General features: G+C 50.2%; 2 protein-coding genes across 2 annotated transcripts; both read left to right on the top strand.

The window, feature by feature from the left end:
• Positions 1-6,517: 6,517 nt before the first annotated feature.
• Positions 6,518-10,355, top strand: LOC102933782 (homeobox protein SIX6). Its single transcript, XM_007057896.3, has 3 exons — positions 6,518-7,190; positions 7,610-7,773; positions 9,692-10,355. The coding sequence occupies exons 1-3, from the start codon at positions 6,849-6,851 to the stop codon at positions 9,843-9,845; spliced, it is 660 nt and encodes a 219-aa protein (XP_007057958.2). The 5' UTR covers positions 6,518-6,848; the 3' UTR covers positions 9,846-10,355.
• Positions 10,356-21,380: 11,025 nt separating this feature from the next.
• Positions 21,381-23,305, top strand: LOC102935521 (sperm acrosome membrane-associated protein 3). Its single transcript, XM_007057904.2, has 4 exons — positions 21,381-21,599; positions 21,948-22,106; positions 22,433-22,511; positions 23,230-23,305. The coding sequence occupies exons 1-4, from the start codon at positions 21,461-21,463 to the stop codon at positions 23,303-23,305; spliced, it is 453 nt and encodes a 150-aa protein (XP_007057966.1). The 5' UTR covers positions 21,381-21,460.
• Positions 23,306-24,443: the final 1,138 nt, after the last annotated feature.

The following is a 24,443-nucleotide window of genomic DNA, read 5'->3' as shown; positions in this document are numbered from 1 at the left end:
TGTGAAACAAAATAATTTTATGATCCGCTCCCAAATCTGCATAAAGAGCTGCAAAAAGTCTCTTATTTAAAACGCTGTTCTTCACAAAATTGACAACTTTGATGGCCAAATTCAACGAGTCATGTAAGTCATCTGGAAGGGTTTTAGCAGCCATTGCTTATCTGTGTATGACGCAGTGAGTCATGGTTATGGCTGGATTTTTTTTCTTTCACCAAGGTCACAAATGCAGAGCAAGAGCCAAGCATCACTGGAGTACTGTCTGTGCATACACGAACCAGTTTTTCACATGAAAGGCCATTCTCTTCAAAAAAAAAAAAAAAAAAAAAAAAAAGTCAGAAAACATTTTCATAACATCCGAAGCCTTTGATGTGGTCATCGATTCCTTCGAAAAAAGCAGTTATTCTTTCACAGTTCCATCGTTAATGAATCAAACGTAGACAAACAAATGACAGCATTGTACTACATCAGTGGTATCGTCGCACTGAATTGCGAAAAAAGGAGAAGCTTTCACTGCCCCCATAACTTGAAGTTTTAGATCTTTCGCCATGTCATCGATGCGATGTTTCATGGAATTGTCAGAAACCGAAATTTCCGATATTTTTTTCTTGCTTTCAGCACCAAGCACAGTATCAGCTTCTTTCAATAAGCAAGGCTTCACAAGAGTTTCTCCTATTATGTGCACTTTCTTAGCTTTAGCGATGAGCAATGACAGTTCATAAGATGCTTCTACCACTTTGGCCGACGCTTAATGAAAAGCTCCAGTAGTTCCAGCTTCATGCATTTTAAATGTTGAAGTTTAGCAGCAAAAAGCTCTTTTGGTTTGTCTTTCAAAGCGTTGTGGCTCTTTGCCAAGTGTCACTCAAGACAACTAGGTCTCAAGGCATCATTGCTGAGAACTGCGTGGCATACTATGCATTGAGGATGATTGATCCCATTTTTTTCCATGATGGTGAAACCATACTTAATGTAGTCTTCATCATACTTCCTTTTCTTAATCGTGGCCATAATATGCTAATAAAAAAATCTATAAAAATAATTTTCCTGATTCATGAATAATAACGGACGCAAGTTAATTTGAGTTGTCACAAACATTTATTTACTACTACTACTATTACGTAGGGACGCGTGCTGCCCTATATATACCCCACCACCAGTCTGGCAAGTAGCCGATCTTGCATTGTGAGTGGTGGAGGTAACCACTCCCATGATAGAACAGTCTTGAATACTCTCGCGAGTGAGCTAGGAAGTTTTTAAAAGTTCCATTGCTTTCTACATCGTTCTTCGGCCTCCTCACTGACTGAAATGGCACTCCTACACGTCAAAAGGCAAAAAAATAAAAAATATTCCCATTTTGTGGTATGAAATTTGAAAACATTGCAGTTATATACTTTTATTTATAGTTGTATTTTTATTATTGTACTTTGTTATACCTTTATTCTTGTCTACTTATATTCATAATCAGAAACGAGAAGACTGTTAATACTTTATTGTAGTTAAATAATATAGGCCTGTAATTGGACAATTTTATGAATACTTATTATTATGTATACATAATAATTATAATTTGTCTGTTGGTCTATTATCTCCTTGTCCCTTGACTACCCCCTCCCGGGACCCTACCCCCTATCCAACCCCCCTGCTCCTTGTCCCCTGACTGCCCTGATTCCAATCAACATCCCTGCCCCCTGACAGGCCCCCCGAGACTCCTGCACCTATCCAAACCCCCTGCTCCCTGTCTCCTGACCGCCCCCCCCAGAACCTCTGCCCCATCCAACCACTCCCTGTCCCCTGACTGCCCCCTGGGCACTGTTCCTGGTTCGCTGTGCGCGCACACACAGATCCTAACCCCCCCCCGCCCCCGTGCACAGCGAAACACCACATGCACAAAAAATGAAATACTATATTGGAGTCAGGCCGAAATATCATTTACGGGCGACTTTTGACACTGTTACGCCGCCATCTGTCAACACAGCCAGATTCTACTAGCTGGCAAGGGGAGGAAAGGGAAAGGAGGGCAATGAATCATACCCCTCCCTGCCAGCATTTCAAACGTGGAACGTTGATCATGTCGGGAAGGTCGGACCCACACATCTCCATTTTCCCTCATTTTTTTGCCCCAGATGCGTGGGCATGATCGGAGCCATGCACAAACTTCAGGTATCCTGCTCTGACTGATCTCCTGCTTGCCCTTTTGTCGAGTGACGCTGTTCAGCGCATTGAAATAGCAGCCGTGTAATAAAAGTATTAATTTTAAATAAACCAATCTGGTAAAAATCAATCCTAAAATGTCACTGTCTAGAGGTCTAAAGCGTAAAAGAACACTGACTTCATTTAAATCTGGAAGACTGGATGAGACTACAGAAACAGTTACACCGAAGTCACATAGTGTAATGCTTGTTAAACTTCGTGAAATAGTCACATATCATGAGGACAACGGAGTGGTTTGTGTATATTGTCGAGACGTCAGAGCTTCAGGAGAATTTTCAACAGGAAGAATGTGGAATGATGTATGGAAGTTGGATTTCTTAAAGCGACATCTGTCAAATCCCTATGTTCAAAATACAAAGACTTTCTTGCTGAAGAGATTGTTATAGTCAGTCAGTATAACGATTTCAAGTTTGCAGTAGCCAAAAGAATCAAAAGCCAACTGGTTTTAAGTTTCCCGGATATGGTGATATTTGCTCATCAGAACGAACAGTTTCAGGATCTTGCAAAGTTGATGGATACTGGAGGAACATTCCTAGCATCAAGTGCAGACTGTGAGCGTGGCTTTAGCTTAATGAACACTCTAAAAAACACACTACGGAATCGTTTACAAGTAGATCATTTGAACATGCTGATGTGTATTAAGAGTTACCAGCTGGATGGAGGACTGATAGATCTGGACAGAGTTTATATTGAATGTGCAAATGAAAAAGATCGCAGGGAAAAACAGTAAGGTTAGTTTAGCAGTCTTTGACATTTCAACCAATAAGGAAATTTAAAATGCATTTGTAATTACATATCTTATTCTTGGCTGATAATCATTTATTGATATTTTTTAGGAAAATTTTAAATTTAAAACACAAACTCGTTTTTCTTTTTTAACTTATGATGTCTCTATCTGAAAACCCATATAAATGGACATAATGGCATACTTATTAAATTCTTTATCATATGTTTATCAAAATCTTTTCGGACATGTGTATAGAATGAAAGGTGAAAGTGGACACCAATGGGCAGAAGCCTATGGACTGATAATGATCATGATTAATATGTGCTTGATATATGCTCGTGATTGTCTATAAAAAAGATCATAAAGGGTAATGCTTAAAACTAACTTCTGCTTCATGAAGAATGGTTACATTTCCTTTTTCTAAGTATTTAAAATGACATTTACAAAATAACATGGTGTAAAACTATTATTATTACAAATTGCAAATTAAAACTTTTTAAATGTATAAGCATTTTACTTGCTTGAGTGCATTTGCCTCATGGTGCACAAATTTGAACTCTGCTTCAAAAATTTGCACAGAAGGAATTTTTTGCACACACGGCCTGTCAAAAATTAGAGGGAACATTGTCCCCGGGACCTCCTGCCCCTTATCCAACCCCCACCCCCCACCCCCTTACCAGGCCACTCAGAGTGGCAGGACTGGCTTATTGGAAAGCCTGGGAGGTGGGCGGGCACAAGCCGCGCTGCCCACATGGTGGCATGGCTGTGAGGGGCATGTGGGGGGGGACAGCAGAGGAGGAGCTGGGGGCTAGCCTCCCCAGCAGGGAGCTCAAGGGCCAGGCAGCCTCACGTTCCCCCTTGGAATTTCTTCATGCCCCCCCCAGGGAGGCATGCCCCCCAGTTTAGGAACCAATGATCTAGAAGAATGTCTGTGATGGCTGCTCCATTGCTTGGCATCTGGAACAATTTAATCTAAATGGGTTAAATCACTCCTCTTATAACTGCATCTGTCTCTGAGAAAGGTGTTCAAACTGTCCATTCCCTCCAGCAGGCTCAGCACCTGTCACAGAAACCCAATACATAAACCACGTTTTGGGGTACAGATCAACACTCTCACCATGACAGGTTTCAGAGTAACAGCCGTGTTAGTCTGTATTTGCAAAAAGAAAAGGAGTACTTGTGGCACCTTAGAGACTAACAATTTATTTGAGCATGAGCTTTCGTGAGCTACAGCTCACTTCATCGGATCCACAGTATGCATCCGATGAAGTGAGCTGTAGCTCACAAAAGCTCATGCTCAAATAAATTGGTTAGTCTCTAAGGTGCCACAAGTACTCCTTTCCTTTTTACTCTCACCATGGAGCACCTTCCCAGCCATCACAGATTGAAGATATGTATTGAGTGTTAGACAGATAGATACAAATTGGGGATGCACAGAGAAATAGATACATATTGCAGATGTGTGGGTGGATATGTATTGGGATGGACGGAGAGAAGTTTATTGGGGATAGAGGGATAGATGCATGTTGGGGATGGCTATGGGATTTGGGTAGATGTATGTGTATTGGATGGATAGATGTTTATGAGGGTGGATAGATAGACATGTATTTGTAGTTAATATATGTTTTTGGGCACCTCACTGCTGAGCAAAAAAAAAAAGTGCCCAGCAGTTTGGCAAACTGCCCTGCTTGTCCACCCCTAGAACTGGCCCCGTAGATGTGTATTGGATGGATAGCTGTATATTGGGGTGGGTGGATGGTGTGGCAAGGCACCTCCTTCGCCTTGCTGGACCAAGCACTTCCCCCTCTGGTGATGGTGGGCCTGGGGTAAATCAGCCCCACCCTATTCTGAGGAGTGTTCATCCTCCCATTATCTGTGCTCCTTTGGCCCTACTGCGTGATCCTACACAAACAAAAGGGGAATAGTCCCATAAACATGAAAACAAAGGGATGATACCTTCCCCTGCCTCCTCACTGGGGCTGGGTGTTGCCCTGTAGTCTGCCCCAGGATGTCAGTCCTTCCCCTGGAAGGCACTCAGGCTTGTCTGCTTCCCCTATGGGGAGGAGTGTAGCCTCCCCTTCTGGAGAAGCTTACTTCCCTGCTGCCACTAGCCTGGTAACAGCTTGTCTCTCTCTCCCTCCCAGTTTTAAAAGTTCTCAGGCAGCCCTTAACTGGATCCAGGTGTTCCTAATTGACCTGAGGTAACCCCTTCTCAGCTTATAGGGAAGAGGGCCTTTAACATTCTAGGGCTAACATGTCTGCCTTCCCACACCCTCTTGCAGCTGTCCGGCCTGACTTTGTCACAATGACTGGACAGATAGATATGGATTGGATGGATAGATACATATTGGATGTATATGGGCTGTATATTAGAGAGGGTGAATAGGTAGATCGTATTTCATAGAATCATAGAATATCAGGGTTGGAAGGGACCTCAGGAGGTCATCTAGTCCAACCTCCTGCTCAAAGCAGGACCAATCCCCAATTTTTGCCCCAGATCCCAAGTGGCACCCTCAAGGATTGAAAATTCTTTATTATTTTATTATTATTCTTAATTCTTTACTCTTTATAAAGAGTATTTTAAATTCTCTTTATTAAAACTCCTAATTATTCACTATTATGGATTGGATTGTCAAATTGTCACCATCCTCTTTGAAGTGTGCACCCCAAAGCCAGATGCAGGACTCATTGTTAGTCTGACTAAGGTCATATCCCAAGGGATCCCACCTCTCTGCTCCTTCTTAATCGCTCTCTCACGATATCGCACTAGGAGTCACTGGTCTGCTGGTTCTCATCGGGGCTCCTGAGTCCTTAGGGCCCAGAAATGGTCCCCAGCCCATATGTCTTATCTATATTCTCAGTACCTAGCTGGATGGCCTGGCATCTGGTCCTCTTTCTAACCATCTCCAACCAATCCACCATTTGCACATGACAGGTGAGTTGCTTTCTCTGGGTCCCTGACTGGGCCAGCAGAGTCAGCCACTCAAAATTGCATGAGATTGGCTTCAAACCAAGATTTTTAAAAGTAATCCATGTTGGCTTCTTTCTTTGCTTTCTGCTTTGTGACCCTTCAGGGGGGCCTGGGGGTTGTCTCCAGCCTTTGTGGGGAGGAGCAGGGATCACATCTCCAGCTTTCTTGAGGGGCAGGGGTCTGGTTCCAGCCTCCTTGGGGCGTTAGGATGGGCATATATCACATCAACAACTTTTGGTGGGATGGGGGGGGGGAGTTTGAGTCCCCAGCTTTTGTGGGAGGTGGGGGTCATGTCCCCAGCCTTCTCTCTACAAACACAAAGATTAGAAAGTGCCTTTTCCCTCCATGGAGGCTGAGATTCCCCCGCCTCCCCCCCGCCCCCCATCTCAGCAGCTGAGGCTTTAAGGGAGTCAGCATAGCTGGTGAGTCTGGAGGTCAAACCTCAGAGCTGCCATGTCATCTGGCTGAGCCAGGTGGCCCTCCATGGCACTGCCCAGGGCGCGGGGGGGTGGGGTGGGGGGGAAGGACTGATGCTAAGCTCTGCCTAGTTACTGGGTAGTGGCACTAATGTCATTTCTGTTATTTCTCTCTCCCATCCTCAGTTTGTCCAGTTCCCTCTGTCTGCCTCCTGTAGGCCTCCCCCCCCAGTCCTCTGCCCTGTCCCTCTCTGTTCCTCACACCCCAATCCCAGACCCATAACCCTCTGTTCCATACTCGGATTGCTTGTCCCATTCCTTTCATTCCAGCCCCACACAAACCTGCCCCATCCCCGCTCACCCTGATTCCTGCCTCATCCCTCCTCCATCCCATACTCCCATCCCGATCCCCTGCCCTGTTCCCCTTTTCTTGCTCTATACCCCCCTGCCTCCTGCACTTTACCTCTCCATCCCACATTCAAACCTACACCTTTCTCTGCCCTGGTCCCATCCCCCCACTGGCCCAATGCCACTACCACCACCTGGTCTGTCACTCTTCCCCCCAGGGCAGGTGGCCCGAGTCTGTGAGGCCCTGCAGGAGAGTGGGGAGTTCGAGCGTCTGGCACGGTTCCTCTGGGCCCTGCCGCCTACCCTTGCCCACAGGTGCCACCAGGTCCCTCCATGGGTGCCGGTCTGCCCTGAGCTGGGGCCGCTGGACCCCCACACCGCAGCCCTGCTGGCACCCTATTGTAGCCAGGCCTCACCCTGTGGGGCCCCAGGGACTTTGGGGGGCCTGGACCAGTACCCATCATGCAGGAGACTATCCTTCTCCAACAGCAACATCCAGCACAGGGCCAGCAGCTTCAAGGTGAGCAGGGCATCGGGTGGTGGGGCAGGAGAGGAAGAGGGTCATGAGCAGCAGATTGACAGCTCCTTGGTGAGAGAATAGAGTGTAGGGGACAATCCCCCACCCCCAGCGAATAGACTGTGGGCGATGATTAAATAGACTGTTGGGGACAGCTCTGCCCCCCCTCCCCAAGAGGAATGCTCTGTAGGGCAATCCCACCTCCTCCTCAGGTGGGACAGACTGGAGGGGATGATCCTGTCTCCCACAGCCACCACCCAGTGAATAGACTGCAGTGGATTATGCTGCCCACCAGGACGGTGAATGCTCTATATGGGTCTGTGCATGGCTGGGGAGGCTCATCAGGGTAGGGTATAAGGGTCTCCCTTGTGACCCCATCCCTGTGTTGATACCCATCACACTGCCCTTCTTTCTGTCCCCAGGAGAAGACACGGAACCTGCTGCGGGAATGGTACCTGCAGGACCCCTACCCCAACCCCTCCCGCAAGCGCCACCTGGCCCATGCCACTGGCCTTACCCCCACCCAGGTGGGGAACTGGTTCAAGAACCGCCGACAGCGGGACCGTGCTGCCTCGGCCAAGAACAGGTGAGGGGCCTGAACATCCCCAGGATCCAAGATGGTGCCTGCCCCAGCCTGCAGCACACAGGCCAAGTGAGACTGGATAGGATAGGAGACATACATGAAATATGCAAGGGGTCCTGTGCTGCCTGGAGTGGGGCGGGGTGCTCAGTAGAAGGCCCCTTGCTGCTGGGAGCAGGTGGGTCAGTAGTGTGAGCTGTGCTTCAAGGATCATGGTGGAGGCTCAGTATGGGGTGTTGTTCTTCAGGGATTGGGATGGGGTGTCAGTAGGGGGCACCAGGGTTCAGGGAGAGGGGCAGGGCCTGAATAGGGGGCGCAATGCTGTATGGAGTCGGGTGGCAGGGATGCAGTAGAACAGGGGTTATCAACCTTTTTCTTTCTGAGGCCCCCCTCAACATGCTATAAAAACTCCAGGGTCCAGTGGGGGAGGGGAATCAGGGCTCCAGGCCAAGAGTGGGCTGCTGGGCATAGGCGTAGTTTGATTTCTATTGGGGGAGGGCAGGGGCTGGTGGGGCTTGGGCCAGCTCCGCACAGTGGGGTCCAGGAAGGCAGCGCCACCTCCACCCTCTGACTCACCATGGCAGGCCACCTAGCCTGTCTGGGTTGTGTGTGGTGTGGGTTCAGCTCCAAAAGTTTGAAAACTGTTCAGGCTACAGGGAGGGGGGAGCTCAGGGCTGTGGGTGGGGGGTGTAACTCAGGGTGCAAGGAGGGGGGAGCTAGGGGCTGTGTGCATGCAGGGGGTAGTTCAGGGTGCAGGGAGGGGGTAGCTAGGGGCTGTGTGCGGGCAGGGGGGGTAGCTCAGGGTGCAGGGAGGGGGTAGCTAGGGGCTGTGTGCCAGGAGGGCTCCCCTGCGGTCACTGCTCCCCAAGTGCTCTGCTGGCCACAGCGCAGGGTCCCCCTGCCTGGGGAGCTCTTACCAGATGTGTGAGCTGAGGAGCTGCTGCAACCCCAGGCACCAGCAGCAGACAGGGGAATGCCATGGCTGCCTGCTCTATGAAACCAGCCAGAGCAGCAGCTGCCCTCATTGCCCAGACTCTGGCTTCCTGCCTCCAACCTGACCAGGGGGTGGGGGCCTCAGGGGCAGGGAGAGGAGGAAGTGGGGTGGGGAGCTGCCCCAGGGACTGTCCTGCTCTGGCACTGCAGTTGCGGGGGGACCAGGGCTTGGAGTTTCAGCATCGTGGTGGGGGGTGCTGGGGCTCAGGGTTTCAGCCCCATGACGTAGAGTGCCAGGGCTCGGGATCTGGGTTTCAGCCACAGGGTCCCGTGGCCCCCCCCCAAAAGGGCTCATGGACCCCTGGTTGAGAACCGCTGCAGAAAGGGATGTAGAGCTGCAGGGAGCTGGATGGAGGTTCAGTAGGGGCACAGTTCTGCGGGAAGTAGCTTTCAGGGCTGAAAGCCAAACTGAATCTCCCAGTAATGTGGTTTTATTATTCCCTCCAAATACAAGTGGGGCTTCAGGGTGCGCCTGCTCAGGTTCAGTCCCTGGGATCCCAGTGCAGCCCCCTTGCTTATTGGAGAAAATGTTGCCAACCTATTTCCCATGCCGTGAGGGCTGGTCCAGGAGCACCTCATGTCTGGCACATGGGATCAGGACACTTGGGTTCTATTCCTTCCTCTTCCAGACCTTATGCAACTCCCTACTTCTCTCAGTGCCTGTTTGTTGTCTGTGCAGTGCCCAGAACAATGGGGAACCCAGTCTAGGTTGGGGGTCTATGCAGCATCCAGCACAATGGGTCCCTGATCTTGGATAGGGTCTGGACAATATCTGGCACAAAAGAGGCCCTGATCTTGGACAGGGTCTCTTTGCATGACTATAGCATGGTACTAATAACTTGCAGGGAGGGTTTACACTGGGAGAGGGATTACTATAATTGAATGGGGCTTTTAATTCTCTAGTTGCGTTATTAATTGCCCCCACACCCAGACTCCAGAAAGATTCATCATCCCAGCCTCCCAAGGCTGAGAGTCAAGACACTGTGGGCCTGAGTGACAACCCATCTCTGCAAGAGCACAGCAGTGCCCTCAGCAGGCAGAAGTATCCCACTTCAACCATCAGTGACAGCAAGAGCAGTCTATGAACGGCAGAGACCTGCACCTGGCCAGGCGTGGGTAGGAGTCATGGATTTCCCCATCCCCACCATCCCCCTTGGATGACATGGAAGGATGTGACCTGCAGGGGGATGCAGCCAGAAGCCACAGGACAAAGATTACTTGTGTAAGCAAAGGCTGAATGAACTCTCCTCTGACATCTAGCAATGAGCCAAGATGAAAAGATATCAGGAACAGACTGTATTTTCATAACTCACCTACTCTTTCTAGGTGCACAGCATGATGGAGCTGCTTTGCCAAAGTGATCAGTTTTTGTTAGTCTTGGGTTACAAATCACTTTATTGAATGCAGGGGTAATGAAATGTTGTTATCCCTATTATATGAGTAAAGGGCAGCAGAACTGTACGTAGCCTGCCCTTATTGAGGGGCTCACCCTAAACTGAATCTCACTTGCTATGCAGGGGGCAGGGATGCCGACACCTAGGGCAGAAGAAAGAGAGTAAGAGTGAGTGTTCGTGTCTGGGGTCTTACTAGGGAGTCCTACGTATTATTTGCTACTGTTCTCTGTAGTGTTTAAAAATAGAGCTGATTAGAGTTTTTGTGTGTGTTCAGTGATCGCTGGAGCTGAAATCACTGATAACTAGGTGCTGAGCGTTAGAGCTGGGGTATGGTAGTAATGGACTGAAAGAAACTGCAAAGTCTCTGGTAGACGTGAGGTTCCTTCCACCTCTTAAAATCACAGAGCTGTTTTAAGTAGTAGCGCCTCAGAATGTGATCTTACAGCAGAGAAATGGCAGTAGCAGTGGCCCAGTGGACAGTCCTGGCCCAGTGAACACTAGCAACTATGAGACAGTTGCAATGCTGAGCACAGAAGCAGTGCTCAACGCTTTTGGGTGAACTCATGTGAACACATCTCTGAACTATTAGTCTTTACTGATCAAGGACAGTAACTGTGAGGAGGGTGCACTGGGGAGAGTGGTGTGTTTTTACACCGCAAGATGAGAAACTGAGGCAAAGAGCGCTGCCCAGTGTACTCTGAGATGGGTGTTTGCTCATGATCATATACTTTTGAATTGTGGTGTTTTCCAAAATTAATGCTGGGTTCCTTTTCCCGTTTTACTAAAAATGTTCTTTGTTGTACACAGACTCAATGCTTGTGAGTCTACCTCTTAGAGATGCCCAGGGGTGATGTTTAATTTTCCCAAATTACTGGGTGGAGGTTGAAGTTATTTCTGTTTTGTACTATTAAGAGGCACCCCTAGATATTGAACCTGGCCCTTGTTGCTGCTGACTCCACCTGACAGAAGGCTTAAACCTGAGTGAGAAAGATATGATTTTTACCCCCTTCTGAGGGGATGGGTGAGGGTAGGGCAGCAGTGCTGAGCTGCAGAGCAGGCCTCTCTCCATTGCTCTCTCCCAGCATGCACTGGGGCCCAGAGAAACCTACCCCTCAGGGAGTCTGCATGGTCCTGTCCCAGTATGCACTGGGGCTCAGCAGGCGGTGTGGCTGTAGAGGCACTGGGGCTCACCAGGGCCTGATTCAGGAATCTAACCTGCTATCCCCACACTCTGAATAGCTGGTGCTACAGGAAACTAAGTCAATGGGGAAGAAAAATATATGTTATGAGAGACCTGGACTTGACATGACCACATTCATCTTGTGTATGGCTTTAGCATAACCGTGTATGCTCAGCCACCATAAGTTGGAAACAAAAACCATAGAGTCAGGACAATTTGGCCTTGTATTGCAGCGTAGGTACACCCTATCACAGGGTGTCAGGTCATGAATGGTTAAACAGAAGGGATGTACTGCCGCCAGCTAGATTCCATAATGGTGACTGACTACCAAGCAGGTTAGTACTGTCTAGTAGTTAGACTCCTTTGGACTTCCCTCGCTCTCAGGGCCGTGTGGCCTGATGGCCTAAGTCAATAGGTGGCCCTTCCTTACAAGCTCTGTGGGCCAGTGGCTGGAGTCAATAAAGTGGCCCTTCCTTAATGGGCTGCATGGCCCAAGGGCCAGAGTCAACAAAGCTGCCCACCTCCATGGGGATGTGTGGCCTATTGGCCCATCAGGGAAGTAGGACACTACCGAGGAGCGTGGGGTATCTGCGGTAGAGGAACTGGGATCCTCCCTGCTCCTCAGAGTCCCAAAGCAGGGCCCTGGCAGGTCTCAGACCCGGAACGAAAAGCAAGGCTACAGAAGTTGGTCCAAGACTTTCCCTCCATTTTATCTTTCCATCTAGTGCAGATGAATATTACCAGTCACCATAGACACCATTCCCAGGCAGAAGGTCTGCACCCAGCATTGCCCACTTCCCAGAAAAAGGTGGAAAGTGGTCCAGAAAGAACTTGAGGCAATGCTGGCCCTGGGGGATAATGGAAGAGTCCCAGCGTGAATGACGAAGCCCAATAGTCCTGATCCCAAAGTCTGAAGGGACGGTGAGGTTCTGTATAGACTTTAGGGCCCTGGCAGTGGGGATCCTCCCAAAACATGCTGACCGGTTCCCTGGTTCTACAACTGCAGCAATGTTTCAGTCCCCTGGGCTACCTCCTACTTTGTCTTCTGCTGCAGTGGTCCACAATTCCCCTAGGTCTCTGGGGTCCTCAGCCAATGCAGCTCCTGATGGCTCATTACCCTCTCTGGGTTCTGCTGTCAGCCAGGGATCTGCCTGGGGCTCAGTGTGTGGCCCGGGCTGCTTACACCCAGTGTTGAGATGCAGCCTCCTCTGCAGTAAGGCACAGAGGCTGTTTATACAAGGATTGTTCACCTGAAGCAGAGATGAGTCCATTGCTGGGGTAGGGCACTGGGGCTGTTTGTATGTGGATCCTTCACATACACCTTTAGGCCCTGGCCCCCTGCTGTGTATGGGGTTGACCTATTCCCTGAGGGGATGAACCCTGATCCCCAGCACTGCCCACCCCACCCCTTCACCACCACCACCAAGGCAACAGCACAGTGGGAAGTGACGGGGCAGCTCTTGCTTTGGCTGAGTCACAGAGAACAGCCAGGTTGGGTGAGCCAGCTGGAGGGCTACACATATGGACATCTGTGCACAGATACAAACGTGTGTACACAAACACACACAGACGCAGCAGCCTTCTCTCCTGGAAAGGGCAGTATGTGAATCATAGAAGATTAGGGTTGGAAGAGACCTCAGGAAGTCAACCCCCTGCTCAAAGCAGAGCCAACCCCAACTAAATCATCCCAATCAGGGCTTTGTCAAGCCAAGCCTTAAAAACCTTTAAGGATGGAGATTCCTCCACCTCCCTAGATAACCCATTCCAGTGCTTTACCACCCTCCTAGTGAAATAGTTTTCCCCTAATATCCAACCTAGACCTCCCCCACTGCAACTTGAGACCATTGCGCCTTGTTCTGTCATCTGCCACCACTGAGAACAGCCTAGCTCCATATTCTTTGGAACCCCACTTCTGATAGTTGAAGGCTGCTATCAAATCCCCCCTCACTCTTCTTTTCTGCACACTAAATAAGCCCAGTTCCCTCAGCCTCTCCTTGTAAGTCATGTGCTCCAGCCCCCTAATCATTTTCGTTGGACTCTCTCCAATTTGTCCACATTTTTTCTGTAGTGGGGGGGGAGGAGGGGCCAAAACTGGACACAATACTCCAGGTGTGGCCTCACCAGTGCTGAATAGAGGGGAATAATCACTTCCCTCAAACTGCTGGTAATGCTTCTACTAATGCAGCCCAATATGCTGTTAGCCTTCTTGGCAAGAAGGGCACACTGCTGACTCATATCCAGCTGCTCATCCACTGCATAGGGGTTTCCATTAATCACCCCCCACAGTGGTTTTAGTTCCTGCAGGACACTCCCATGGGGCCAGAATACAATCCCCAGCCCACATGAACACATACAACCTTTATACAGTTGATACCATGGCCTTGTGAGCCCAAGAGCAGGGCCAGCCCTACACCAAATCCTGCACGCCCCGCCCCCCCCACCATTTGTTAAACTTTTCAATACCTTATTTATTGCCTTTGTGCCCATTTCATGACTTTGATGCACAATTTGCATGCATGATTTAGCCCTGTCATATAAGATGATAAATTAGTATGCTAGGAACTGTAAATGTGTATATATTCATGCCATTTTTAAGCAAATAAAAATTTTGTTTCAGCTAAGCTTATAGAAACTTTAATTTTAAGAATAACTGAAATTTACTAACATCAAGAAATTGATCTGTGTACCAGCACTGTGTGGACCAGTATTAAACAGAGTTATACTAGGTGAGAGCATGAGAATGTTAACACTCGTTCAGAAGGCTGCTTTTCTTGTCTTTGCCCTCGCGAGCTGAAGCACAGCATCAGAGGAGCCAACACTTTCACCATTATATATATATATATAAAGTTGCAGCTGGGCTCTCCCTTCACTTCAGTTCATTCTTATTTCTCACTGACTGGCTGGCAACACCCCGACCCTTATGTAAGTGAGTGAATAGTCCCGCTATTGTGAGGAACCTTTCTGGCTTCTGCACTACCCCGGTGAAGTGGGCTAGCAAAAGGATCTGAGTCCTCGCTCCCACTTCCTTTACCCAGTGGCCTCCCTGTCCTTGAGGACTCCCCTTCCACTCTCTTGTCTGGCAGAGTCCTCGTAACCCCAACAAGGCTGGGCCCAGGATTCCTGGGGGGTTCAACCCCCAACCCTGCTGTGGTCCCCTAGGACAGGGGCTAGGGTGTCCCCACTCCGGTGTACTCTCTCTGCACTGGGCACTTCTCTGACCCACTGACCATTACATACAAGTTAAAGCAAATGCAAGATATTTAATCAACAATTAATTTTAAAAAGAATAAGAAAAAATGGGAAAGGTTAAAGGAAACACATCACCCCGCTCTGTGGCAGGGAACATCACAAACAGTGTCTCTGGAACGTCAGGGCAGTTCACAGTCTGTTCCTTGTAAATCCCAGGCCCCTGCTCAGGCCCTGGCTGTGCTGCAGGGGTGCTGTGGGTTGGACACTCGCTGTGGTGGTGGCCACATGCTCTCAGGCTCTAAGTGGCAGGACCCTTCTTCCCAGCGTCGCCCCCCGCCCTATCGGGGTTATGATCCAAGCCTGGCCTGCAGAGCCTCTTGGCTGAGGCGTCTCCCTGTGCTGGGCCTGCTGCCCAGGGTCCCCCTCGCTCTCCCCAGCGGCTCACCGCACCCAGCTCTGGACTGCTCCAGCCCCAGCCCCACCACTCGGTCTCTGCACGGCTGCTGCTCTGCCTCCAGCTCCCTGGGCTGCTTCTTTGACCCCTCTGGCTCTGGTTGCTGCAGCTCCACTCCCAGGACAGGACTGTTCTGCAGGCTGCTTCTCTGACTCTGCTCCCAGCACTGACCTGCTTCCTGGGCTGCTTTTCTGGCCCCTCTGGCTCTGGTTGCTGCAGCTCTGCTCCCAGGGCAAGTCTGCTCTCTCTGGGCTGTGCCTCTGGCTTTGGGGCTGCAGCTCTGCTCCCAGGACAGGGTCTGTTCTCTCTGGGCTGCTTTTCTGGTCCCTCTGGATCTGGCCCAGCTCTGCTCCCCAGCTCAGCTTGGGCCCCTGCTTTCTCCTTAGCTCGGCCCCACTCTGTCTGACCCAGGCAATTCCAGCTCACTCGGAGGACGGGACCTCCCTGGCCTCCTGATTCCCTGATTAGCCTGCCTGCCCTGTCATTCAGGCTGACCTGGAGCATTGGCCTCTCCCCATTGTTCCTGGGGGCTGTCAGTCTCAGGGTCCTGATTCCCCATCGACCCTTCCCCCTTTTTAGTACTGGGAGCTAGCAACTAAAACACCCCCACTGAATGTTAGTAAGGGGGCAACAGTCCCCTTACACTTATATACCCATAAGGGCGTGGCCGACCTTCTAGGACGTTGGAGGAAAATATAGTTCTCAGAAAGTCTGGAAGATTCCATGAGGTTCTACAAAGGTCCAGAACATTCTCAAAGGTGACTCCACATATGGAATACCTGAGACATTTTACTTCAAACATTCTATTTTGCCTTTTGTCACTAACAAAAACAGCCCCCTGAGCCCCCTGCCAAGAGTGCAAAATCTCTGTCACAGCTTCCCCTTTCGGAAAAGGGCCAGCAAGGGGTCTGGACCAGTAGCCTGGGAAAGCCTGCAGGTTGTGCCATGTCTGCTACTATGTCTGGTAATTTCAAATTTCATCTATTCATATAATAAATCAGCTTATAACAAGCTGGCACATCATTCATAAACCAGCTGGTTGACAACTACCCCATATACACATGTTCGTTTTAGACCCTGCAGAGAGGATTTGCAGCAGAGGTCTCCCATGCCGCTCTTATACCTGTCACCCCAAAACCTTTGGATGTGAACCTGAGACCTATTCCTCCCGCCCGGTGCCTAGGGATGGTGACTTTGTTCCTTAAGGCATCAGCAGCCCTGGTGCTGCCCTGGAGTTCACTCTCTTGGGTCATTATGGAAATTAACTCCTTCATCAATGGGGGACCTGGCAAGGCCTGGCTCTGAACCATGCACACTGCTTGAAACCACGGAGGGAGCCCAATCTCTGGTAAGGGACCCTCTCTCACAGCCAAAGCCCCTACTCTGCTCCATCTCCTCTCAGGTCAGGGCCTCGGGATCCTGTGGCATCCTCCCAGGTTCTCTGGGTACAGGGAGTAGTGGATTGACCTCCCCACCCTCCCGCTGGGTTAACCTTTGTTCCCACATGCTGAGGTGAGATGAAGATTTCTCCCTCTTCCATCCTGTTCAAGGTCATTCAGATTGCCACAGACCATCTCTGCATGGGATGGGGAAGGCTGCTTCCTTCCCTGAGGGCTTTTGGGGTGTGTCTGCCTCAACTATCGGAGGGGTAGCCATGTTAGTCTGTATCCACAAAAACAATGAGGAGTCCGGTGGCAATTTAAAGACTAAGATTTATTTGGGCATAAACTTTCATGGGTAAAAACCCCACTTCTTCAGATGCAACTGCCTCAACTCTTGCTTCTGAAGGGTTTTGTCTGGAGAGAATCCCTCAGGGGTTGTCACTGCCTCCCCCTCCCAATAGACATGCTGCTCCACTAGAGCGAATTCCATCACTAGCTGTGGTGGGACAGCCATGGCAGAGGGGCCTGGCTCAATCTTTTCTCTCCAATAAAATGCTCCAATCTGGAGAGTCTGGGAGCATAACAAAGGCAAGGCAAACTTGGCTTCATAACGGAAAGTGTTTGGCAGTCTTCCCTCTAGAGGCTGTGGAACACAGCTCCGTCCCAAGGAGGTCAGTGTGGAGTGAACACCATAATGTCACTGCTAAAAGCAGAACTTCCTACTTGGCAAGCCAGTACAAACACCTTGGGCTAGTGAAAGCTGTCTCTCTCATAGGCAAGTAGCCACAGGTTCAAATCCTAGCCACATGCACAGATAGCTACTTGAGCTAGAGAAGCAGCACTTTTATCTGATAGTGGTACACAGGTATTGAAGTCCTCAAACGGACCAGGCGGTCAGCATTTGAATCCCATAATGATATTTACTGCGTAACAGAAAGTGCTCCCTGCCCTGCTGCAGCAAAAATGGAAGCTGGGATCCAGACTTCCAAACAAGATAGGAAACAAAGGGTAGGACTAAATGGTTAGTTTTCAGAATGGAGGGAGGTAAATAGCCAGGTTCCCCTATGGACCTGCACTGCACCAGTGCTGTTCGACATATTCAGCAATGCTCTAGAAAAGGGGATAAACAGCAAGGTAGTGAAATTTGTGGACAATACAACATTTATTCAAGATAGTTAAGTTCAAAGCTGACTGGGAAGAGTTACAAAAGAATCTCACTAAATTGCGCAACAAAATGGCAGATGAAATGCAATGTAAATAAATGCAAAATGATACACATTGGAAAACACAATCCCAACTATACATACAAACTGATGGGTCTGAATTAGCTGTACTGGAATGTGAAAGAGCACATCAACGTCCTGTTCTGCATCTAGGCGTGCATGCATCCCTAACCCTCCTTGCCCCAAGAGTCCGCACTGAACAACTTCCTTCCCCAAATAAAAGCTACTGACTGGGAACCTCCGCTGGTGTTTGTCCTTCCCCAAGCACCGGCCGCTGTGACTGGCTACCTTCCTCCTGGCTTGAGAACAGCTCTTGGCTGCGTGCACCTAGGGATGCCGGGGTGTCTCCCTCTTCCTCAGCACCCTCGCTCCTGCTTTCCTCCTCCTCCTCCTGCCTTGTTGAACTGGGCTCTGAAGTGTCCAGGGTGGTCCTCGGAGTGGAGGTGGGGTTGCCCCCAAGTATATTGCATCCAGCTCTTTGTAGAAATGGCAGGTGGTGGGGACAGCACTGGAGCGGCGGTTTGCCTCGCAGGCTTTGTGGTACGCATTCTATAGCTCCTTCACTTTAACCCTGCACTGCAGTGCGTCCCGGTCATGGCTCCTTTCCATCATGTCCCTTGATATCTGCCCGAAGGTATCGTAATTCCTATTGCTAGAGCGCAGCTGGGACTGGACAGCTTCCTCCACCCAAACACTGATGAGGTCCAGCACCTCACCATTGCTCCATACTGGGGATCACGTGGTGCGTGGAGGCATGGTCACCTGGAAAGATTCGCTGAGAGCACTCCACACCTGGCTGAGCAAACAGGAAGGGAATTTTCAAAATTCCCAGAGAATTTAAAGGGCGGGTCTAATGGTTGGTCACCTGAGGGCAGGGCAGTAGAGTTCAAAATGATGACCAGAGTGGCTAGAACAGGCACTGTGGGACACTTCTGGAGGCCGATCAGAGTGCATTAACAGACTAGGGCATCCACACTCGCGCCGCAGCACGCCACCGTGGGCTCATCAAACGTTATTCCACTTGCCGAGGTGGATTACCAGGAGTGCTCCAGCTGCAGAGTCCGGGTGCTCTACATGCCTTGCCAGTGTGGATGCATTGTGAGTTAGGACACCTGGGGCTGCTTTAATGCGCTCTAACTCGCAAGTGTAGCCATGCCCTCAGTTTCCTCTGTTTGTGTGTCTCAGTTTCCCCTGTGTGTGGCATTGTTTTTTAGGTGGTGGAAAAGTGATGTTTCCTCTCAGGGGTGGTGAAGAGACATGTGTGTCACCTAGCTGTCTGAGTCTCAATCCCCATATCAGTGGAGCATCTGAGAAGACAATGGCAAATTCAATTGCCTGGACACTGATAGCTAGCAATCAATGATCCAGAGACAGATAGACTTCCCCGCCTCTCAGCAGTGGGGCTGAGCCACATCTCCCCAGCTAGGGAACAAAGGACTGGAGAGGTGTGAGGTAGGTAATAAGAGTTGGCTGCTGGACGGATTCGGACCAAGGAGGTCAGATGGACAGAGAGACAGAGCTTGAACGATGGGGTTCACTACAGGTTGGCTGGGCTTTGCGCTAACCAGAGTAGACTATGCTTTAACCTTCATTCCTACGGGCTAACCTAAGGATTGCCTGTGCTGTATTCCAGATGACTAATAAACTCGACTCTTCTGACAAGGCTATGTGAGCATCACTGCAAATGCTTGGCAAGGTGCCTTAGTCCTTGAAATGTGTAAGTCTTCATCAGGGGTCTATCTCAGTTGGACTTGCTGAACAGGGCTCATGGGCTGCAGGCCCAGAGGCTGGTCTAAGAAGGCAGTTAAGCTGCGTGGCTTCCCCTGGGGGAAGTGTGAGACCCTTTGGGGGTCTGGCACACTGAATGGGTTCCTCCTAGAGACTGTTCCAAAGTTGGGGCCACAGCACTGATCGTGTGGATCCATGACAAAAGTTTTCAGAGGAACACCACTATTGTCTTTCATCAGAAAGGTCCGGATTTGTTCAGTGTTTCCTCAGAGTGATGGAAGTTGGTTCGGGTTGAAAAGCTGATGGACCCAACACCCAATCTATGAGTTGCTCACCAGCTGCATTATTTCTACTATAGCCCCATTGTAAGTGGTGGCTATTAAGGTAACCACTGTATGCAGCAGGGGGGGAAAAAGACAGAAGTGAAAGCTTTGGCCATTCATTATTTGGAGGTTTGTTATGGTCAGTTGTCCGACTCTTATTGCAGCAACAGAGACACAATGGTCTTGTATTATTCCAGAACTGAAATATCTTTAAAATCATGACTGATGTACAAGGCGAGTCCAGTGAACTATTTTAGAACATTGCATGCCAGATGCTGTCATCTCATATACCTTTGGAAGATGCGAGTCAACACACAATGTGACTGTTGACACCAGTCACAAATTATGGACCACACTGTAAATCAGTGCTCATTTTGATTGTTTGCTACTGGCATATCAGATTTACATCAAGCCATTTCCGAAGCTGCCCACTGGCTCACTAATCTGAACTAGGTTATTTGAATATCTCTAATCACCTTTCTTGCCATACGACAGATGAATACATTCTCAGAGAAGGGTGTAAGCTTGCTGTGTGAACCACAAAGCTGAGCATTCCAAGTGTTTCCTAATATCCAACCTAGACCTCCCCCACTGCAGCTTGAGACCATTACTCCTCGTTCTGTCATCTGCCACCACTGAGAACAGCCTACCTCCATCCTCTGTAACCCCACTTCAGGTAGTTGAAGGCTGCTATCAAATCCCACGTCACTCTTCTCTTCTGCAAACTAAATAAGCCCAGTTCCCTCCGCCTTTCCTCATAAGTCATGTGCCCAGTCCCCCTAATAATTTTCGTTGCCCTCTGCTGGACTCTCTCCAATTTGTCCATATCCTTTCTGTAGTGGGGGGCCCAAAACTGGACACAATACTCCAGATGTGGCCTCACCAGTGCCGAATAGAAGGGAATAATCACTTCCCTCGATCTGCTGGCAATGTTCCTACTAATGCAGCCCAATATGCTATTAGCCTTCTTGGCAACAAGGGCGCACTGTTGACTCATTTCCAGCTTCTCGTCCACTGTAATCCCCAGGTACTTTTCTGTTGTTTTTCTTTCTGTTTGTTGCACCCTAGAAGTGATATGAATTGTCTGTCACCACAAGGAGAAAGATAGACTGTAACTTAGAACTTTTGGTGTAGCTGTACTTGATCAGCTTTAACACAGTAGACCAATACTCCCCGGCTCCACCCCCGAAGCTGGGGCTAGAACCATACTTTTATCTTGGAGCTCACAGTAAGGGTACACTTTGTAGGCCCAGTAGTGACAACAGACCTATGCCTCAGACAGGGAAGGTTCTAGAAGCGGTGAAGCCATGACATCACAAGCTCCCAGGGGGTTCTGGAACACTAGCCCTGACTTTGGCACTCAGGAGGAATCTGGGACTTGCTGCTGCTCTACACTCCACAGGCCCAGTGAGCAGCTATCTGGAACGGGATCCAAGAATCCAGGCAGGGGCCAAAACCCACAGTTCCTATTCCAGCTAGGCCCACAAAGGGGGAAGGACAGCCATCAGCACCCCTGCAGCCCTGACAACACTCCATGATCCCCGGGGCTGTCAGCTTCCACGCTGTGCTAGCCCCCTGGGCCCTCTTGGCTGGCCTAGCCATGGTGCCTAGTCTGAGGGCTGCCCAGCAGAGCGGGCAGACAGGCTCCAGGCTCTCATTACTATGGTTGCCCTGCTGACGGTAAGGTCCCACAACAGGCACTAACCCAACGGCTTGCCTCCTCCTTCACAGTGCACCTTGTGTAAGCAGCTTGTGCTGGGCCTGGGGCCCCAGCTGTGCTCAGACGTCACCTAGAGTGCAGCCTCCAGCTCCGGCCACGCTGCAGGAATGGCAGCTCTCGCGCTCCTGTCCATCGTGGCCTGCCTCCTTGTGGGGAACATGGGAAAGATCTTCCGGCGCTGCGAGCTGGCCCAGGTGCTGCACCAGGCAGGGATGGATGGGTTCCGAGGCTACAGCCTGGCTGATTGTGAGTGATCTCCTGGCCTCCTCATGAGGCTGTACATATATTTCCTTCCCCTCCCCATGGGGCTCAGTGCGTATCCCTCCCCCTGCCCTCCCCATGGGGCTCGGTGCGTATCCCTTCCATTAGGGATCTGTGCGTATCCCTCCCCCTAGGGTGACCAGACAACAAGTGTGAAAAATGGGGACCGGGTCGGGGTAATAGGCGCCTAAATAAGACAAAGCCCCAAATGTTGGGACTGTCCCTATAAAATCGGAACATCTCGTCACCCTACTCCCCCGGCCCCATCCTGCATGAGGCTCTGTGCATACCCCTCCCCCTGCCCTCCCTGTATATTACTAAATCCTGCACCAGGGCTGTGCATGGCGTTCCATGAAAGCCGGTTCAAGACGGACACCGTGGATCATGAAGCTGATGGCAGCACTGACAACGGCATCTTCCAGATCAACAGCCGCCAGTGGTGCGATGACTATAAGAGCTCCGCCCGGAACCTCTGTCACATGCACTGCAGTGGTGAGTAACTCCTTTCTGGCCCGGTGCTGACCCCTAGGCCATGGCTCAGTGCTAGAGACCTGTGTGGCAGGGAGCAGGGTGGGGCCCTGTAGGGGGCAAGTCCTCCTGGTAGTCAGGGGAACCAACGTCAGGCCCAAGACGTTTTGGAATGGCAAAGGAAGGCCACCCTTGCCTTCAGTGGACAGCAGAGGGCAGCACAATGGGGGCTGGGTTGGTTGGCTGAAGGGTGGTGTCTCCTGCTAGGAGGACCAGGGCTCCCATGCTACAGTGTTGAGCTACCAAGGGTTATGCCCTATCCTCACTCTCTTCTCCTCCCCCACCACCAGATTTGCTGACCAGTAACATCAACGATGACATCGTGTGTGCCATGCAGATTGTGCAACAGCCAAGGGGACTGGGGGCCTGGTAAGGGGGAGCTGGTGGAGCGGTATGGGTGGAGTGCCAGTGTAGCAGTGCACGGCAAAATATGCAGCACAGTGTAACGTGGCACTATACTGCCAACCCCGCTCTGCAGCATGCAACATGGAACTGCACAACACAGAGCTGCACAGCACTACACAACTCTATACAGCTTTACACAACGTACTGCTACAACATGGAACTACCTAGTAAATGCATGAAACACAATGTTATACAGCTGTATTTAGTGCAACAAGGCACTACACAGTGCAGTACACCAGACAACCCCACAAGACAATGCAGTGTAAAGAAAACATACAGTGTAGCGCAGTACTCTTTATACAACCAAACAAAAGACAAACCTCCACAGAGCACCAAGGCTGTTACCATGCTGCCCTGCCCATAGGCAGCTGCATCTCCGTGCTGGACAAGCAATCCTTGTGCAGTGTTGCTGTTCCCCAAATGCTCCACCCCGGAGGCAACTACTGCTCAGCCCCCTGGGAGTTATCCCCATACATTTTCACTGTGTGGTTGTAACCTGGCTGCCCCACCCAAAAGGCAGCTGCATCTCGGAGCCTGGTGAGCAAGCCCTGCACAGCTGTTACCCAGCTGCCCCACCCAGAGGGCTGCATCTTAGTACTGGCTGACCCATCCCCATGCGGCAGCACTGCTCTCAATGCCAGTTAATCTCGCTGACCTTGCTTTCTTTGTTTATCCTTCTCAGGCTGGCCTGGAGGAAACACTGTGAGGGCCATGACCTCTCACAGTGGGTGGAAGGATGCAATGTGGGAAGTAGATGAAGGAGCGCCTTGGGATGCCCTGGACCTGCTAGATGGGGTGTACTGCAGTCACATTAGGCCCCTGCAGATTTAGCACCTCATTGAAATCCTCTGTGAGCAACTGCTTCTCCTTCTTAACTAGCTCCAAAGTGGGTCTTTAACTGTGGGGGAATGTTGTCCCCTTAGTGGGATTGCACCTTAGGGCGCTGGGAGCAGGTTTTCCTGAATAAAGCTATCTGACAGTCTAATGACAAAAGGGTCACAAGTTTTATTTAGAGAAGACAATAGGATCTAGTGTGTGGGGGCGGGGAGGGGGCTGAGAGTCAGGACTCCTAGGTTTCAGAGTAGCAGCAGAGTAGGGGTAGAACTCCTAGGTTCTATCCCTCGCTCTGGGATGGGAGTGGAGATTCTAGTGACAAGATTGGGCGAAGGAGAGCTGAGTGTCAGGGCTCCTGGATTCTATTCCCAATTCTGGGACAGGCTGGGAGTCAGGATGCCTGGGTTGTATTCCTGACTGTGGGAATGGCTGGATGTCAGGAATCTTGAATTCTGTTCCCATTTCTGTTAATCCATCTCCTTGGAGCCTGTTTCTATCTATTGTGGCCCCCTTGTCACATTAACTCTGAAGCAGCTACTATCTACAATGAGAGCTGGGGGAAGATGGAGTCCTCCTGGCCATCTCAGGGAGGGCAGGCTCATCCCCACAGAAGGGGGGGCGAAAAGTGACCCTTTGCACACAAGGAACTGTAAAATACAAAACTCAATACAATACACTTCTTGGTTTAGCATGGTGAAGGGCCCCTTTGCCTTTCCTGATCCTCCGCTGCGCCCATGTGATTGCTTCATTGTGTTTACATAAATCCCCAGTGGCTTACATGGGAAATGTTTTCAAATTCCCCAGCTAAGGCCACACACATTCCAGTGTCAGTCACTTAAACTGAGGTCAATTCATCTGTCGGACTCTATGGTGGTGGTGGTGTGGAGTGAATGGGGATAATAGATAGCCAGGTGTTTATGGGGATAGACAGACAGATGCATATGGCAATAGAAGAACAGACAGAGAAGACAAAGCTGGGAGTGGGAGAAGATGACTAGTGGTATTTGAGGTGATCAGAGGGCAGGCAGAAGGAGTTAGTGGTGCTGGGCAGCCCCAGACCTG

The sequence above is a fragment of the Chelonia mydas genome, chromosome 21, assembly GCF_015237465.2.
Source record: "Chelonia mydas isolate rCheMyd1 chromosome 21, rCheMyd1.pri.v2, whole genome shotgun sequence".
NCBI lineage: Eukaryota > Metazoa > Chordata > Testudines > Cheloniidae > Chelonia > Chelonia mydas.
The sequence above is the reverse complement of the archived record's forward strand: the minus strand, read 5'-3'. Positions and strand labels throughout refer to the sequence as shown.